Source organism: Symphodus melops (genome assembly GCF_947650265.1).
Source record: "Symphodus melops genome assembly, chromosome: 5".
NCBI classification, from domain to species: domain Eukaryota; kingdom Metazoa; phylum Chordata; class Actinopteri; order Labriformes; family Labridae; genus Symphodus; species Symphodus melops.
In genome coordinates, this window is record NC_136695.1 from 21,648,258 (window position 1) to 21,666,577 (window position 18,320).

Sequence of the window (18,320 nt, forward strand, 5' to 3'; positions counted from 1 at the left end):
TTGGAGCCTTAGTTGGGGTTATGCCGAGGTTCAGCTTAACCTGACAAAAACGACCCGCCAGTGTGGTATTGTCTGTCATCAAATGGCCCAGTCATGCCTGGCGAGCACAGAATTCTACTGTAGACATACAATGTTCTAAAGTCTGTATACTGATTCAGTGTGCTTTGTACCATAACAAAGAGGTGACAAATAAAAAGGAAGAACAGAATCGAGTACAACTGTTGGTACAATCCAAAACTTGCCAATAGATTTGCAAAAATAACAGAACCATTCTAGTGTCTAACAAGACTGTAGTGAACTGGAGGGCTTTGGGGCAAGAAGTGCCTTTTAAACGGACCAATCTAACCACCATCCTGTTATTTAAAGCTATGTCCATTCTATGCTTTATGTGATGTGATTTTATTACTTTAAGCAGTATTTGTTATTGTAACGAGAGGCAAGTAGTAATATGCAGGGGTTTTTTTGCTTCAGCATTGATGTTAATAGGCATTAGTAGCCTGCTAAATGCATTTTGACATGGAGGCGTATAGTGCTCTACCAAAAATGCAGCAGACCATTCTTCATTAAAAGGGCAAATAGAAGCACAACCAAACAGAAAACTGATACTTGCAAATGCAGGCAAGTGGTCGTGCACAGAGAAATCTAACAAGCAGATATGATTACCTCAGACACCACTTCTGCTCTGATTCCACAAACAATAGAGGGGCAAGTCAGTTTGCCTTAATTTCATTGAAGGAGAAAGGAAGCCAGCCAGCCAGGTTGAAGCCTCTGCTTGATAAGAGTGAGCGCTCGTTAGATGATAATGGATGCGTGTAATTGGTGAAGTGCTGATTGCTCTCCCAAAAAAGATCCCATCGCAGGAGAATTTTCTGTTTCATTAAGCCATGGTCAGAAATAATAAGATAGCCATCTGTAGACTGAGAGAGAAACGGGGAGGGGAGCTAGCTCTGGAAAGTGCTCATGATCAGAAGTGGCAGCAACAGCTTCCAGATTCCATCATATGAAGCTTATAATGTAGAGACAGATAGTGATTTTTGAGTTGTCTTCTTCATTGACGTTTCATCCTTTCAGTATGCTCTTACCTTTCCTTCTGGCTTTGTGTTATTTAATTGTCCCCTTTCATTGTTCAGCATTTGCACGTCTTCTTGGTTTACAGCCTTAATGTATCATTTGCTGGCTTCACACTCGCTTGCTTTTATAGCCCAGAATCAAACGTTAAACGTACTCTGAAAGGCATGCAACATAGACTGATACAGACACTTAAGAGCTACAAGTGCTTACTCATCACACCGAGTGGAGAGGTAGTGTTGCGACCCATTTATGTGCTTTGTTTTTTAATGCTGCGATTACTGAAGAGTGCATGGTGTACAACTCAAATGGTTCCCCTCTTTGTTCCTCATTTATTTGTAACAACATATCAAGGACATGATTCATTCAAGATAAGACTGAATCTGGGCAAGCGAATGAAGTCAGAAATGACTGTCTTATAAAGAAGGGTCTGCTTTGCTTGAAGGAAAGCACCCAATCATTTCCAATCAGCTGCTTGTTCTGCATGACTAATGCTGAAATGACATATCATTGTCAGATAGGGCATGTTTGCACAGCTGTTTTTTCTAACCACACATAATAATGACAGCCTCCAGTACACACACACAGACATACACACGTATGCACACTAGCTTGCTCTTATCTTGCTGGCTGACACCATTTTGCTCTCTAACAATCTTGCTAATTATAATTGTTAATTAATTCTCTGCCAGTGTCCTCATCAGGAGACTAATAACCTACATTTCCATTAATTAGACCTTCAACCCTTCGCTCCCTCTACCAGTCTCTCCATCCCATTCCAATCCACCCCTTCGTCCCCTGCCTGCCTTCACCCCAGCTCTCCCACCTGCTGCACTTGTCGCCCAAGGTTGTCCATAGAGCATGTGCGCATATGGAGTGTGATTGATTGTATGTGAATGTGTGTGCTTGTATTACATGTTTTGCAGGGACAAACATCTGTTACAACAGTCACTTAATGGGGACTCAACTTACAATGAAGGACAAACAGCAGGTCTCCACAAAGGATATTTTAGGGTTAAAGGGACATTTGCTTTCCTTTCATGGATACATGCCTATCCGTTTCATTATTGAGATTATGAATGACAAATGTCATTGTCAAATCTCTAAAATTCAAAGCTGAAGCTAGCAGCTGGCTAGCTTAGCTTAGCATAAAGGGGAAACACCTAGCCTCGCTCTATCCAAAGGTGAAAATAAATCGGTCTGCCAGCACCCTAAAGCTCACTAATTAACACGTTATAGTAGTCCAGTCTCTGTCAGTTGCCTGGCAACTGGTTCCAGCCAAGAAACAGGCTGGCACATCTCCCCCTGAAAAAGAGCAAGTTGTTGTTTATACAACAAAAAGGATGTAACATGTTCATCTGTAGCTGTAACAGAGCCAGTTAAGCTGTTTCCCTGTTAACAGTCTATTTATGCTAAGCTTACCAATGTACTGACGCGCTACAAGCTAATTTTACCTGTTTTAGATAAGAGAGTGTTGAGCTATACCTTTAATACCAGTCAATGCAGTGTGTGACAAAACTGTGATGTGTGCATCTGTGTGTGTATCTCTGTGTGTGTGCGTGTGTGGCCTTGACAGTACTGCATGTGGGCAATCAATGGACATACAACCCCTCTCTCTTGAAAACTACTCTTCCCATCAGGCTCAGCTGACCTGGTTTCTGTGCACAGTGGAGCTGTGTTATCATTTCACCATTTGCTCTGATCTCAGAACAAATTGGAAATGCAGTGAACATACTGTTAACTGTTGCAGAAAAGATTAACAGAGATGTTCATTTTACAGGCCTGTTGATCCTTCAGTCATCTGGATCTGCTGCAAACTCCAAGACTTCTAACGGTTTCTTTCCCATGTTAGCTCTGCTTAACAAGCCATTTGTTAACTCCTCTGAATCTTTTGTTCTTTTTTTCCAGATTGCACGCTCTCTGGTTTCTTTTCCTTTCTTCTCTCCTTCTGGCACGAGAGGAAGTGAGGGACAGTTGGCAATTGCTTGTCCGTACTGTATTGGTAATGGCAAAAAGGCATCTTCTGTCTCATCCGTCCTTCTTCCTCACCCTCTCCTGAGAGAAGTAACCCAGATTTCCAAATGAATCGCTGCCTATTCCCCTCAATCTTTCTCCTCTCTCTCTCTCTCTCTCTCTCTCTCTCTCTCTCTCTCTCTCTCTCTCTCTCTCTCTCTCTCTCTCTCTCTCTCTCTCTCCCTCTCTCTCTCATTCTCTATCCCTCTCCATCATCTTCTACTTGGTGTAAAAGAGAACCAATCTTGGAAAGAGAATACCACCTCTCCATCTCGTCCTCCTCCTCACCCTGCCTCTGGGTTAACGGATATACCACTTCACTTTTCTATCTTTGGTTCCTAGAAAGCTTGCATCTTGCCAAAAGCTTGTTGCTTTCTTTTTTTGTTGTAATAGGTTTTTTTTCTCTCGTTTATTTTGGTTGATCCTTTTCTTCTTACCTGCAACAGATCTGCTGCTGCCTTTTCTTTCCTTCTTTTTACTTTTTTTGTTTTGAGGTGACCAGCTACAGGTGTGACACCTTAGCCTTTCCTTTGAAGTGAACTGAACAAGGAGAAGAAGAGAGGGAGAGTAAGAGAAGAAAGCTGTCCTTAAGTCACGCCTTTACCTCAAAATCACCACAAATTAAGGTACTGTCTTTTTTCGTCTTTGCTGTATGGGTCAAAGCAGTTTTAGAACATATTTCTTTGAATTATTTCTAACATTGTTTTGCTAATTAGATAGAAATGTGACTTTTACCGTCCTCTTTTATCCTTTACTCCCTGCTTCTTTCCAAAAACACAATTTTTTCACCACATTTTTAACAAGTCTTTTTTATACATTAATTCTCTGTTGCTGTTTCATTTGTCATCCAATAGTAAGCAAGAACCTCAACCACAATCTCTCTGTTTAATACTTGTGAATTTTCTCTATTTTTTTAGCACATCTGATTTGCTTTTGACAAAAACAGTGCATTTGTTTCTAGTTTAAACTTCACTTCGGAAATCGGACTACTTTCTAATAAGGGCAGGGAGGAAGTCAGGGAGGGATACATGCTCTAATATTGGAGCAGGTGGTGGGGGTGTTGTTAACATGGCAACAGGAGGTACAGTTGACATGACGACGAGGGGCTGGAGAGGGGTTTGTATTCATAGCTGTGAGGGAATTGAGATATAAGGGGTGAAATGGACAGGCAGTATGTGGGACACAGAGAGTTGCATTAATCGTTTAGCGCCTCAGAGTCTCTGAGGAGAGTTCTGTCTCTGTATGTGAATTAACCTCCATGTCTCCCTTATTACACATCTCTTTTCTCCATCACACTCACACGCTCCCTCCGTCTTCCTTTGCACTTCCGGTCCCCTCTTCCTTTCTCGAACTTTCTCTCCTTCACGTCACTCCTCCGCCGCTCCCCACCCTAGGTCTCAAGTGCCATTAATACAACTCCTGTTTCAACAATGAGCCATTACTCTTTTCATCCCTCCCTCTCCTCATCCCATCCCTGTCCTTGCTTCCTTCACTCCTCCCTCTCCTGCATTCAAGGTCTCTCTCCTGCACAGCTCAATACCCCATCTACTGATGCTCATCGCCCTCTCCCTCCCTCTCTCTACTGTATACTGCAGGCATCATGTCCACCCCGGTTTCCCCTCCCCCTTCCCTCTCACCGTTGACACTGGCCTCCCCGACATTGGTGACCTCCCCCGGTGCCTCCCCTCTACCCTCGCCGCTCTCCCCTCCACCCAGAGTGCCCGTGTTCCAGCGGAAGGGAGCGCTCAAACACAAGAGGATCGTGGAGGTGAAAGACCATCAATTCACAGCCCGCTTCTTCAAACAGCCCACCTTCTGCAGCCACTGCACCGACTTTATCTGGTAACACACACAAACACATACACAAGCAGCCCCACATTTTCACAGAAACCAACCCTGTCAGTTCATAAGCCGCCTCCTCAGGCATCCCACTACTCCATCTGACTTTGACTTTCGTTGCACGTTTTCTTTCTTCCACCAGCTCGAGCTTCCTGCTGAAGAAACAGCCTACACTGTGTAGCCACCACACTGACCCCATCACATAACCTCACCTCCACATGCAGCCCACACCATACGGGAATTAATTTAGGAACTTTGTGCAACCACATTTAAGAATAGTATGCACATTTTTATTTTTTACATGTACAAACTCACAGGTGGCAATGTAGGAGGAATTATTCAGATATTAAAGCATTACTCCATTTTTCTAGCAAGTCACTTCTGTAAAGTTGGAACAACTCTAAAGTGCGAGACAGACCTCCTGTGCAAAATCTCCATTTTAAAATTTCATAATGTCTGGCGATCATGTGCCATTCTGTGCTATTGTTTTTTCTTTAAAAAAATACTTCAGTGTGAAAGGAAAGTTGGAATGCCCAGATCATGACAACAAAATTTAAATTCACTCTAATATTCTGACTTGTAGTCTCTACAATGGAGTAAGTTCAAACATGCGAGATTGTTTAATTCTTATAATGCTGCACAGTAGCAAAAGATGCTGCTAAGTTAACTAGGGGACTGTTTTTCAACTTTTGAAAAAATGTGTTGTAACAAAGCTGTACACACTTAATATATTTTCTACAAAATAACAAAGAATGAAGTAAAAAAAAAAAAAAAAAGGCTTCAAAATGCTAGTTTCTTACAAGTATGGACCAAGGAGCATGGAGCTTGTTTCATCTAGTTAACCAGTAGCTGTGTATATCTGAATCTTTCTGTGTGCAGTGCAAATGTGTGATTGCATGTGTTGGACATATGGTGGGGGTGTATGTCGGACGCAGGGCGGTGGGTGTGCCAGCAGCCTCTGGGAAGCTTTCAGGACATTTCTCCAACTGGCTGCTGTCTTAGCTCAGGGTGAAAACTGTTCTCCTACAGGCAGGATTTCAACCTGGGTGTCGAAGCCCTCCTAGGGATGATTGGATTAATTAAAGACGAAGGAAAGATGGTTGAAATGTCAATATCTTGTTTAATCAGACACTAAAAGGGAATTGGTTGTTCCTTTTACTGCTTTTTCTGAGTTATCAATTGAATTGGTTTTCCCAAAAGAAACATATGTTATCAGTGTCACACTTCGATCTTATTTGTGGAAAGAGTAAGAAACTAGCCATGTAATTTATCATATTTTGAATTTGATTGTTTTGTCCAGGACTCTCTTAAAAAAAGGCATTTTAATCTCAATAAGTGTTTTTTTCCTGGTTAAATAAAAAAAAAAAAAAAAAGTCAATCTAGAAACTCCTATATAACCCATATTTTTCCATTCATTCCACAACTTTCTGATTCAGACTTGGCCACACTCATTATGGACATCAGGTAGATCATTTAACCCTATCACCTGAGTGCTGGTGATGTTCTGGGCAAAGTATTAAAGGTGCAGGTATCAGACAGCAGTTCCAGCTGCCAGAGTTATGTTTGGACAGTTGATGATCTATTAAAGGTGTTAATCTGTAACAATATAACACTATAGAGCAATCATTTAGCCCATCATTCATAGCTTTCAGTATAAATTGGGACCACTCAGCTAATGTTTGTGTACTATGATATGGATAGCAAAGCATGTTGTAACTAGTGTCATGATTTAATGTCAGCTGGCAGGCCTTCTGCTCAGTCTTCTGAAGCTGACTCAGACAACACAGACATACGGTTAAAGGCTGCACTACACTGATTGTCACACGCAATGTTGTTGTGTTCAGAGCCAGGGTGATGTGAATCAAATGTGTCATGTCCATTCAGTCTTGAGAAATGGTTTAAACAGCTAAATAAGATGTTAACAGTGTTTTTAATTATTATTAATGGACATGTGCTGACATTTATTGAGGATTAACAGTAAGGCTCATGTCATATTCATTACTATTTCAAGCAACAGTTACAGAGGCTTTACAGATCCTCAGTTCAAAACAACTTCACACTAAAGCTAAGACCTGAACATGTCCATATAATGGTACACTATACATCTATATACTATACTGTCATAGTAGGGAAAGCACAGACTTTAATCATCACATGAACAATGGTCCAATCTGCTCAAGTTTCTCAGTTAGCCATGACAGTGTGATGAAGAGTCAGCATGCATCATATCCTGAAAATCATGCCTCTAAATGCAATCCAGCCATCATTACTTTGAAACTTTGTATGCATTTTAAAATGTTGTAAATGTCATTTGTTGTTTCACACTTTTACATGTCAAAAGATGAACCTAGGGGGAAAAATGGCTTTTGCTAAGACAAGGATTCTTTTTTAATGTCGTATTTCGTTTACTGTATTTATTTGTAATTTTATACTCAATGCTAGATCACCCAGGATGTATTTTCTGGTGTTTTTTTAATGGCTTGTGTTAGAAAGAGGGTTCAATGCATCGTTATATTTAAAATGTAGTGAATTCACTCTGATGTCTGTCCAGGCAGCAACACTGCCGATTCCCTTAAACCCATCTCTGGCTCTCTCATGCTCTCTGCTGGTCAAAAATATACATACACCTCGTTTTGCCTACAGAGGCTTCTGCTGAATGCTGATCAAGGATCAGATTACCCTCTGCAACCCTCCCTTTAATTATTACCAAGCCAGATGGTGAACTGATTTTAGATCAGTGATTATGGTCAGTTTTCCTATGAACCCATGGGCCTCTCCAGGATGATTGTGGAGTAGCTCTCGGCAGCTTCTCGTTCATCTTCTCTTTCTAAACCTCCTAATCAAAACTTGATTCACAGCAGGCAAGCCGCTGAGTGGACTCTTTACTCAATCAATGGCTTTAATTATTCAATTAAAGCTCTAAGGAGATACTGGAAACCAGCCAACACCGCAGTTCTTGAAACAGGAGAATTGTGTTTATGCTTGTGTGTGTGTGTGTGTGTGTGTGTTTGTGTGTGTGTGTGTGTGTGTGTGTGTGTGTGTGTGTGTGTGTGTGTGTGTGTTTGTGTGTGTGTGTGTGTGTGTGTGTTTGTGTGTGTATGTGTGTGTGTGTGTGATAGAGAGAGAGAGAGAGAGAGAGAGAATAATTGAAACTATTCCACTTGACCTGGTCAGAAGTGTGGCTTATAGGAAAAGATACTCAAACTTAATGCGTAATTACTTTGTTTATCAAGTCTATACACGGGTAGTTTGTGTTTTTATTATTAGACTTTATTCTCTTCCCCTGCCTGCATTTCTTGGTTTAAATACAGAATACAATAATGCTGTTGCCGTATCTTAGTCTTGGCAGCATTATCTGTACTCTTCTGGCTGAGAAACAGTCTCACAAGCAAAATATATTTCACCTTAAAGAGAAGTAGAGAAGATTGCATTCGTGTCTTAATCCAAGTACTTTCTTTCTCAGGGGCATTGGCAAACAGGGATTCCAATGTCAAGGTAAAGATAAACCGGGTTATTTAATTTTTCTGCAGTGTAAAATCTTTCTTGGATGATTCTCTCAGTATGACTAATTATTTTTTGGGGGGGGATTTCTTTCTCTTTCTTTTCTCAAGTTTGCAGTTTTGTGGTACACAAAAGATGTCATGAGTTTGTGACCTTCACTTGTCCTGGCTCTGTGGCGGGACCAAATCCAGATGTGAGCAGATGTGTCTTCTTTTTTTCATTCCTCTTACTTTTCATGTTCCATTTTAGGCATGATCGTCATATTCAGCCATCAGCTAGTTGCCAGTGTCACGTGTGCATGACTCATCTGTCAGTCCATACATCTTTGGCATCAAGCAGCCTTGACAGATGTGTGACATCTGTGCTCGTGTCCTGTCATGCTACAAGGCCGTGCAGATGCAAGGGGTTGGAGATAGGGAGTGGGAGGGGGTGTAGAGGTGGAGGGTGGGGGGTTAATGGTAAGGAGAGAGAAAGACTGGCTCAGTCTTCTTCTTTACAAAGCAACAGAGAAGATTTTTCCCTTTCCTCATAGTTTCCTTGCTGTCCAAACAAACTGCTCTAGAAATGAGGTCATGGGGAACATGCGTATGTATGGGACTGTTTTAGTGTGTGTATGTGTGAAAAAGAATGGGAACACACAAACAGGAAGAGAATATGGGTGACAGAGTTTTTAAATAGCTGCTCAAAGGGACGATAGAGGAAAAACAGTTTGGGAGAAGGTGGTGTGTGGGGTCCAGTGCACTAAAGAGAGATAAAAATGATTCATCTCTCTCTGCAAAGACTACACACACATATTTGCACACACACACACACACACACACACACACACACACACACAAACTCACACACTCACACACTCACACACTGCCTTGCTAAGATGCACTCTCATTTATGTCCTCTCCCAGCGGAGAAATCTAATTGGCTTGTCCATGAATACCCTGCTCAACATCTCTACTAATCATAACGTGTGTGTGTGTGTGTTTGTGTGTCTGTGTGTGTGTGCTCACTGTCTCTTCCACGGTCACTCTGCATGTGTGTTAGTTCTAAATGCAGATTGTTTCCGCTGTATTTTAGGACCTGAAGAGTCGACATACATTTAAGGTCCATACTTACTCCAGTCCCACCTTCTGTGATCACTGCGGCTCGCTGCTGTATGGACTCATACACCAGGGCATGAAATGTACCTGTGAGTGTCACCTCATGTAAGAGTGGGATAAATTGTTGATCGTTTTAATGATGATGTTGTGTGATAAAAATCTGTTTACACAGGTAATTTTATGGGGCTCAAAACACGTCACAAAAAGCATGTTTAGCATATATTTGACATAAAAGTGTTTTCAGAAGAAGCAAGGAGATAAAAAAAAAAAACAGTATTCCAAATACACATACTAATTGATAATAATGATAGGTTTGAAATGAGAGTTCAGTTTGGATTTTTTTTCTTAATCAAGACTATAACGTTGAAAAAAACATGTACACTACTCTTATAAGCATCACCATTGTATTAGAAAAAATCACAACATTTCAGTCCTCTGAACCTGTTATTGACAGGTTCAGAGAGAGAGAAGCAAAACAGAGGATAATAGATTTACTGCTGGTTCAGAGAGATAGAAGCATCTTGTTAAGCAACAGTAGTGTGCAGAAGTTTTTTTCTTCTCAACGTGACAGTTTGATGTCCAACAGAACGCACCTACTTCACGAGATAGATGGATATGAAAACACCTGCTTTAAAGTATTACACAAGACTAGAAAGCAATAATTTAAATTTCCAAAATGTTAAACTACTCCTCCATGGTTTGGATCAGTGTTTTGGACATGTCGTGCATTATAGTTAAGATTGGGGTTAGCCAATTGGGACTTAATGTAAGTCAATGCTATATCCAAAACCAGCCGTTAATAATCTTATTTTTATTTGACTGTCAGAGAGAAACTGTAAGAGAGGGAGCATTGTGACAGCCAACAAGACTTTAACTATTAAATACCTTTTGAAATGGCCATTTCTTACAAGATATTTTAGGATGCATGTACCATTCACATGTGTGTGATCATCGTGTGTGTGTGTGTTTGTGTATCTTCCATGGTGAGGTTGTGACATGAACGTCCACCGACGGTGTGAGACCAGTGTTCCCAGCCTCTGCGGCCAGGACCACACAGAGAAGAGAGGCAGGATCCACCTGACCATTAAAGGGGAGTCCGAGGATGTCTATGTCACAGGTAAGAAGACAAAGAGATGCTGTTTTAAAAAAAAAAAAAAAAAAACATGATTTGGTAGGTAATTAAGGATGTGTTTCTCCTTTTTCTCTCTGCTATTCACCTATCTTCTAGTACGGGAGGCTCGTAACCTAATGCCTATGGATCCAAACGGCCTTTCCGACCCATATGTTAAACTAAAACTTATTCCAGACCCAAAGAGCCACAGCAAACAGAAAACCAAGACCATCCGCTCAACACTCAATCCCGTTTGGAACGAGAGTTTCATTTTGTAAGTCATTGTGTTATGTACTTAAATCAAAGGTTTACTCAGATCTGGGACAAAATGTACCTCAGCCAAATAATCAATAATAATATTGAAATATTTAGTATTTGAAAGCATCCTGAAAGAGGAAGAATAGACTTTTGAATAATGGTCCCTGAATGTGTGAAACAGTGTTCACCCTTAGGTTTCTAATGTTCAGTATATTAGGACATTGCCTGAGACAACAGGAAACAATAATTTTGTTGGCTTTGTGCATTGTTGTGTTGGTAATACAGTAAGCTAACCCTACTGTACCAAGTGATTTCAGCTTAGCTGACTATCTCTCTAGCTCAGTGCGAGGTGCCCAGTGGGACAGGAGATTGTCTGTGGAGGTGTGGGACTGGGACCGCACGTCCAGGAATGACTTCATGGGAGCGCTGTCGTTTGGAGTGAGCGAGATCTTCAGGCGTCCCATCAGCGGTTGGTTCAAACTGCTGGCCCAGGATGAGGGAGAGTACTACAACATCCCTGTGCCAGACCCGGACCTGCAGGTAGGAAACGAGCTACAAAAGAGGCCATCAGTCAGTCCTCAGGTTGAACCATAAGTCAGTGCTGATATTTATATCTCCATCCAACCAAGTGGAGCAGGCCTTTATTTTGTACCTTGAGACTGACCATTTATCCTCGGGCCTTGGCAAGGCCTTTATCGGCTTATAATTCCATCTACATCTAATAAACAGCAGCTGCCACTGCTCACTCTGGGTCAGGAGGATGTTTAACTTACTATTCGATCAAGGGTGGAAAAACCCAGAAGATTAATGCCTGGAGTTAAAGCTAAATAATTAGATAATAAATTATATAGAGTCCCCCTCCCTTCTCTGTTACCCAAAGTCTCCAGCAGGGTGCATGATTGGTCTGCCTGACTCTATCCTAAACTAGGGGTAGGAAGTTTGTTTATTGGTGTTCAGGTCTTGTGTGTCAATTGGACTGTATACCTCCATTCAAACTAAATCTTTTCACTTTGATTCTCCAGGAGCCGCAGCCAGATGCAGTAGCCTCTTCTTTGACTCAAGCGATACCCATCCCGTTGTCTGAAGGGTTCCCTGTGGCCCGTTCCCCTACCCCTGTGCCATCCTGCCCACCTATCCACCAACCGGGCCCAGCCAAAGTAAAAGTGGGCATCCTTGACTTTAACTTCCTCATGGTGCTGGGCAAAGGCAGCTTTGGCAAGGTAAACACAGCAGCCACAGAGAGGAAATGTCATCTATTCTACACTCAATCAGCACCGCTCATCCAACAGCTGTAACAGAAATCAAAGAGGCTATTCATGCTTAAGACAACAGAGATTATTCCTGGCTTTAAATCATTTCCTCTATTGATGGACTTGACCTTCAAGTGGCATTTCATTCAGCAGCTCCGGGATAGAGCAAGGCAGGAGAGAAACATCCTCTTTTATGCTAACATGCTCATTGTCTCTCCTACAAATGATTCATTTAACCCTTAGCTTCTTCAGTGCTGTCAGCAGTCGTGAGCTTGGGCTGACTTCCTACATGGCCCAAAGACAGGCACAGACAGTCCTCCTGGTGGTGTTCATTTCAAGCAAGCCTCTGCTCTCCATTCTCTCTTTAATTCCCCAGCAGATGAGGCATAATGAAGAGAATGGAGTCTGGAGTCCTCCTTCTTCCTCCTCTGAAATCCCCCTGTGCTGTTTCATAACTGTCAGAGCAGTCTACAGAGGACAGGAGAAATAGACTCGACTTACATAAGATGTGAGGGGAAAAATAGGACCCAAGAAAGGAGAGACAGACCCTGGGGCTGCTGACTGAGGGGAAGTGAGGAAGAGAGATAGAAAGAGAGAAAAGGATTACTGTGCAGCAGAATGTGACAAAATGACCAAAAGGAAATGGGATAACATGAGCGGAAAAAGAGGAGACGGTACATGTGACTGTTCTTGAGATTTGTAATAATCTGAAGGGGGATGTATCCCACTTTTATGGGAGTTAGTTTGAGACCTCAGGGAAGAGCTGGAGACACAGAGGATGGCAGGATTTCTCTCAGTGACTGGCAGCTCATCGATAGATGTACACACATACAAACACAGCCTCCTTTACAAGCCCCTTTGTGGAGTCGCATTGAATTTTAAAGAATGAAACCGAGTAATGTTCTGTTCCATTCATCACGATATCAAAGTGAAATGAGCTCTCCCAGCAGGCGAGTGACCATTACAGCGCAGCGCTGCGGTTAGACCAGGCAATTTGAAACAGTGTTGTTGTCAGCAGTTTCCATTGCTCTTTACCATATCTTTACCACGGCAAATCCTGCTCACGCAGCTATGGAGAAAATTACAGCATCGTTATGTCCACCCATAGCAGCCGATTTCAAAGGAGTGTGACATAGCCTCCGAATGTGCTTTAAATGTCTGATAAAATCACGAGAGCCGTTTTGCTTTTCATTCCTGACATAATAATGTGTGTTGAAACCTTCAGATGTGGAGAAGCTTTAATTAAACTCAGCTACAGTTATTGGACAATGGGATAAATGTGCACAGGAATGAACTCTTTCAAGCATGTGCCTATACAATGTAATCACTCTTTTCTCTAGCACGACTATATAGTCCTGTGAATATACACACATTTTCAATACTGAGCGTTTCAACAATCTTGGCATGGCTCTGATGTCACATCAGAAATCTCCATCTTTTTTTTTTTTTTTTTTTTTTTGATCACATGAGGAGGGTAATTTGTCCCAATTCTGTTGTGGAGGGTTTGTGTGGAGGGCTCCGCAAATGTGCATGAATTCATTGCTATCGCGAGCCTTTACAAGAAACACACAAAAGCCTGAATCTATCGCAATAAAATATGAAAATGTCAGAAATGTAAGCGAGCAGTACTTTCAAACGTAGCTTGTACACATCACGTATCAAACAGAGCCCTGGTTATATGGCCATGCTTTCACACAATTTTGATGCAGTCAGATGAAGCTCAAACTAGCTCTTATCTATCCTCAGATTAATTCATTATGTAGTTAAAACGTGCTTTTTGGATTTATTTATAGCACATCTTTCAAACAGATGTTGCATAAAACAAAGAAAAGCAGATAGACATAAAAACTCAGCTTTAGCCATTAGGTACTCTTTCATATGAATGTATTCATCCTACTTTATAGTGTTATGACAATACTGAACAATGTAATAGCACATAGCATATTTTTCTCATATAGCAAGCCTTATTAAGACTCATAATACAGCAGCAGAAGGAAACTCCCATAATTTGTCCATTTTGAGGCAGCGAGAACAAACATTTGCAAATAATCAGGCAAGATGTAAAACATCTGAAATATCGTTATGTTGTGTTCATGCAAAGGAATGTAACTGGGTCATTACAACAAGCATGTCAGAAAGTGTGTTATCTATGTTATGACTAGAAACTTTCACAAGATGCAACTTGTAAATAACTGTACAGTTATTTCTGTGTAACTTAGAGGAAGTTTGAAAAATTGAATAATTAAATGAATAATTCAGCATTTTCTAGTCGGGCACATATAAAGTCAATGATACTCAAACTGAGGGTAGGGGGCTTTTTTGGGATTCGATCTGACTTTTAGCCAAAATCTGCAAAGTGTTGCAAATGTGCCTCAAAAGCTCTTACATTTAATAAAACAGCAAAAGTAGTGTTCTCCAAACTAGAGCACCTTGTCACTCATTACACAATGACCTAAAAAACGTTCAGCACTGGCAGAGTTACTGTACAGTACATGTTTCATTCCATCTGGGGATAGAAAAGAAGCTGGAGGGACAGACACTGATTTTTAATGCACTTTGTGTCAAAGACATGTTTGAAAAAAAGTATTCTTGGTTTGATGCACATGCTGCTGTATGCCAACTTTGAGAGGCATTTTAAAGAAGTGATTAAATGAAGGATTCTTTAGCTGGTGCTCATCCTTTTTTTTATTCTCCTTGCCTGCTGGTCGGTTTTGAGTTGTCTATAAATAAATGTTGCGATTATTTATAGCAGTTAAGTACATGCAGATACTCCACTAAACTTTCTCTCCTCTCTTTGTTTCTGTGCAGGTGTTGCTGGCAGAGGAGCGAGGCAGCGAGCGTCTGTTCGCCGTCAAAGTCTTGAAGAAAGACGTTCTCTTTCAGGACGAGGACACAGAGAGCGCCCTGGTGGAGAGGAGGGTTCTAGCGCTTTCCTCTCGCCCTTACTTCCTCACATCGCTTTACTGCGCCTTCCAAACTGAGGTGTGTGTGTGTTTGTGTGTGTGTGTTTGTGTGTGTCGGTCTGTGTGTGTATAGAGGGCAGACTGGGATAACCTCCATCAAATTGTCCATAAACCTGCCTGACATTTTGGCAGCATAGTCCTCCCATGGGTTGAATTTTCATTAATAAAATTCAATAATTAGCTTGCTTTCTATAACAAGGCCCTGTGTCCTGGAGGAGAGGTTTTAACAGATTGCTTTTTAATACAGACACAGAGGTGATTATGTATGGAGAGTGTGTATGTCTGTGTGCTTTTTCTACAGGACCGTCTGTATTATGTGATGGAATATGTCAACGGTGGAGACCTGATGTTCCACATTCAGATAGTCGGCAAGTTCAAAGAGCCTCACGCAGCGTATGTAGTCGAAAAGCTTTTTTCTTTTACCTTTAATCACGCTCCTCATTTACAACGTGTCATTTCCTGCCTCTGTTGTGTTCTCTATTCTTTTGCATACACACTTGTCTCTTTGCTTTGTTCATCATACAAAGTGAGGCATAAAAAATCCCCCCCCCAACCCCCCCGACTTTCTCCTCCCACTAATCTCATCTTTCCATCTACATCCCTCCCTCTGGCTGTTCATCTGATCAATAATCTTTGATCAATCATCTTAAACTAGTTCTTACCCTGTTGCTCATTTCCAGATCTCTTTCTTCATCAATCCGCCTTTCATCTTTTTGGTTACTCTCCCTTTCATCACCCTCTTCAGCTCCATTCCCCCTCTCTGCTGGCTGAAAACCTTAGCCAATTTTCTGCAAGATAAAACAACTAGTTGTGACCCCCCCCCCCCCTTTTACCCAATACCTCCTCTTCTCTCTCTCTCTCTCTCTCTCCAGGTTTTATGCAGCAGAGATAGCTGTCGGCCTCTTCTTCCTCCACAGCAAAGGCATCATCTACAGGTAGAGAAGTGGGACACTATACTAACAAGGCCTAGCTTGGTGCTGTCACCACCCAGCCAACAGACGTGAAACTGATTTATCTTGTCTCTTATAGCTAATGACTGTTATAAAGATGTTATCTATCAAAATGATTCATGCCGTGTGATCTGTCTCCTTTCATCTCAGGGATCTGAAGCTGGATAACGTGCTGCTTGACAGCGAGGGCCACATAAAGATAGCTGATTTCGGGATGTGCAGGGAAGGCATGTTCGAAGGCGATACCACGCGCACCTTCTGCGGCACCCCCGACTACATCGCCCCCGAGGTACCTCAAACCCACTGCCCTCACTCCATGGTCCAGACTAACTTCTGAACTCCCCTCATTTGTTCCTCAGATCCCTCATTTCCTCTCATCTCACCCCTGCCTTCCCCTTTTTATTAGCTTGACCTGTTTTGCATCACTGTAAGAGGGTTGAGTTGCTTCGCTGCAGATCCTCTCTTCTCCTCAGTCCTCTTTGACCTTGTCAGCGTTTTTGAATAATTAGCTTCCCATGATTCTATTAGCAGTGGTGTGTGTCCTTGTGTTATCTGAACGTGCATAGTAATCCCCTCTTGTCCTTCAGAAACCTCGTATTTGCAGTTTTTTATGTAAGTTAAGGTATAATACTCCCCTGAGAAAAACACACGACTGCAAACCAACTTAAAAACGTCAAAAGGATTTGATTATGATGCATATTTTAGGCTGGAAACTGCAGCTGTGTTTCGTATTTTTGCACATTTTTAAGATACAAAATATTATTTATGTATGCTGCATGTTTACCTTGCAAATACATTAAATATTATGTGTCCATGTTAAAGCCATAAAGAAATTAGATTTAGAGACAGAAAAAGGTGATATTCAGCGAGGGAGAGGGAGAGAGGGAGGGAGGGAGGAGAGAGAGAGAAAGAGAGAGAGGATATGACGTGATTCTTTGAAAGTGTAAACCTTGCTATGGCACCCCTGGGTATTGACTGGCTTATGTAAACAACCATTGATTCTCTTGCATCTGCCATTTTGGAAGGGATACAATATATTTCCCTAGGGGCTGGGAATTGTTCCCTCGTGCTCCTCCCACCTCCCTTTGTGAACACATACACACAAACAACAGGGAAACAAACACATGTAAACACACAAACCCAAAGTCATGTTCTTATTATGAGATCATTCATACATTAACTGCTCACTTGTGCCGTGCTCTCTCTGTTCCTCACACTGCTTTCTGTTTCGGCCTCTTTCCAGCAGCAGCAAATCCTCCGAGCTGCCACAGCTCTGCTGCCTTCTCTGTCGCAGCTTGTCTACTTTTACTTTCTTATCTCACTCCCTTCACCTTTTCTCTCAATGCTTTCTAGATTGTGGCATATCAGCCCTATGATAAAGCAGTAGACTGGTGGTCCTATGGAGTACTGCTGTATGAAATGCTGGCAGGACAGGTAACATTTAATCCTTACAATATAACCGTGAACACAGACATTAAAGCCTGCTGTACTCGTCCTTTGTAATGACTTCAAAAGAATATTTGAAAGGTTTTCATTTCAATATATTTGCCTAAAAAGGTTTTCATTGTTACTTTATTTCTTCTTCTCTTTCTCTCTCTCTCTCTCTCTCTCTCTCTTTCTTTTCCGTCCCAGCCACCGTTTGACGGTATAGATGAGGAGGAGCTGTTTCAGTCCATCATGGAGCAGAGCGTCTCCTACCCCAAAACTCTCTCTCGTGAAGCTGTCGCTATCTGCAAGGGAGTATGTTGTTACCACTTTATTTCTTTAACTCGTAACGCATAGAGCAAAAACAATAAGGATTACATTTAATTACATTCCTAAAATATATTACATTCATAACCAAAAAAGCTTAACTGCTCAAACAGCGGGAATCCACGAGCCTGTCGCTTTCTTCAAGTTATAAAATCCGTCCTCCAGAGAGTCTTCAGTGGGTTAGCTGAGTATTCCTGCACATTAACAGCCTCTAAAAAACACATCATTACATGTTGGCTTTTGTCCTTTTTAAAAAAAAAAAAAACATGATTAAAGAAATAAAATAAGATTAAAATATGCTGTAAACGATTCGTGATGTCTTTATTTGGAATAAGACTTGCATCTTCTATACTGTTAATATTGTTAAGGTAAGCTAAGCTAACATGCCTAAAGCCGCTGAGCTTACTCAGACGCAAAAGTGTTATAATATTTATTTAGAGCGCACAAATATGGGTAATAATATAAATGCAAATGTAAATCTGGGAAAAATTAAGCAAAAGGAATTGAAATTTCAAGTA

General features: G+C 41.4%; 1 protein-coding gene across 1 annotated transcript in view; it reads left to right on the plus strand.

Annotated features, from left to right (window-relative positions):
* The window catches only part of prkcg (protein kinase C, gamma), a 28,134-nt gene extending 10,187 nt beyond the window's left edge, over positions 1-17,947 (plus strand). Inside the window, exons 2-16 of the mRNA XM_079344269.1 lie at positions 2,977-3,707; positions 4,677-4,923; positions 8,384-8,415; positions 8,532-8,614; positions 9,496-9,607; positions 10,507-10,635; positions 10,747-10,903; positions 11,226-11,427; positions 11,910-12,107; positions 14,946-15,119; positions 15,402-15,493; positions 15,973-16,035; positions 16,201-16,339; positions 17,404-17,484; positions 17,683-17,947. Of these exons, the coding sequence (XP_079200395.1) occupies positions 4,682-4,923; positions 8,384-8,415; positions 8,532-8,614; positions 9,496-9,607; positions 10,507-10,635; positions 10,747-10,903; positions 11,226-11,427; positions 11,910-12,107; positions 14,946-15,119; positions 15,402-15,493; positions 15,973-16,035; positions 16,201-16,339; positions 17,404-17,484; positions 17,683-17,832 (1,854 nt within the window). The 5' untranslated portion in view covers positions 2,977-3,707; positions 4,677-4,681 and the 3' untranslated portion in view covers positions 17,833-17,947. The remainder of the gene's footprint in view (positions 1-2,976; positions 3,708-4,676; positions 4,924-8,383; positions 8,416-8,531; positions 8,615-9,495; positions 9,608-10,506; positions 10,636-10,746; positions 10,904-11,225; positions 11,428-11,909; positions 12,108-14,945; positions 15,120-15,401; positions 15,494-15,972; positions 16,036-16,200; positions 16,340-17,403; positions 17,485-17,682) is intronic.
* Positions 17,948-18,320: the final 373 nt, after the last annotated feature.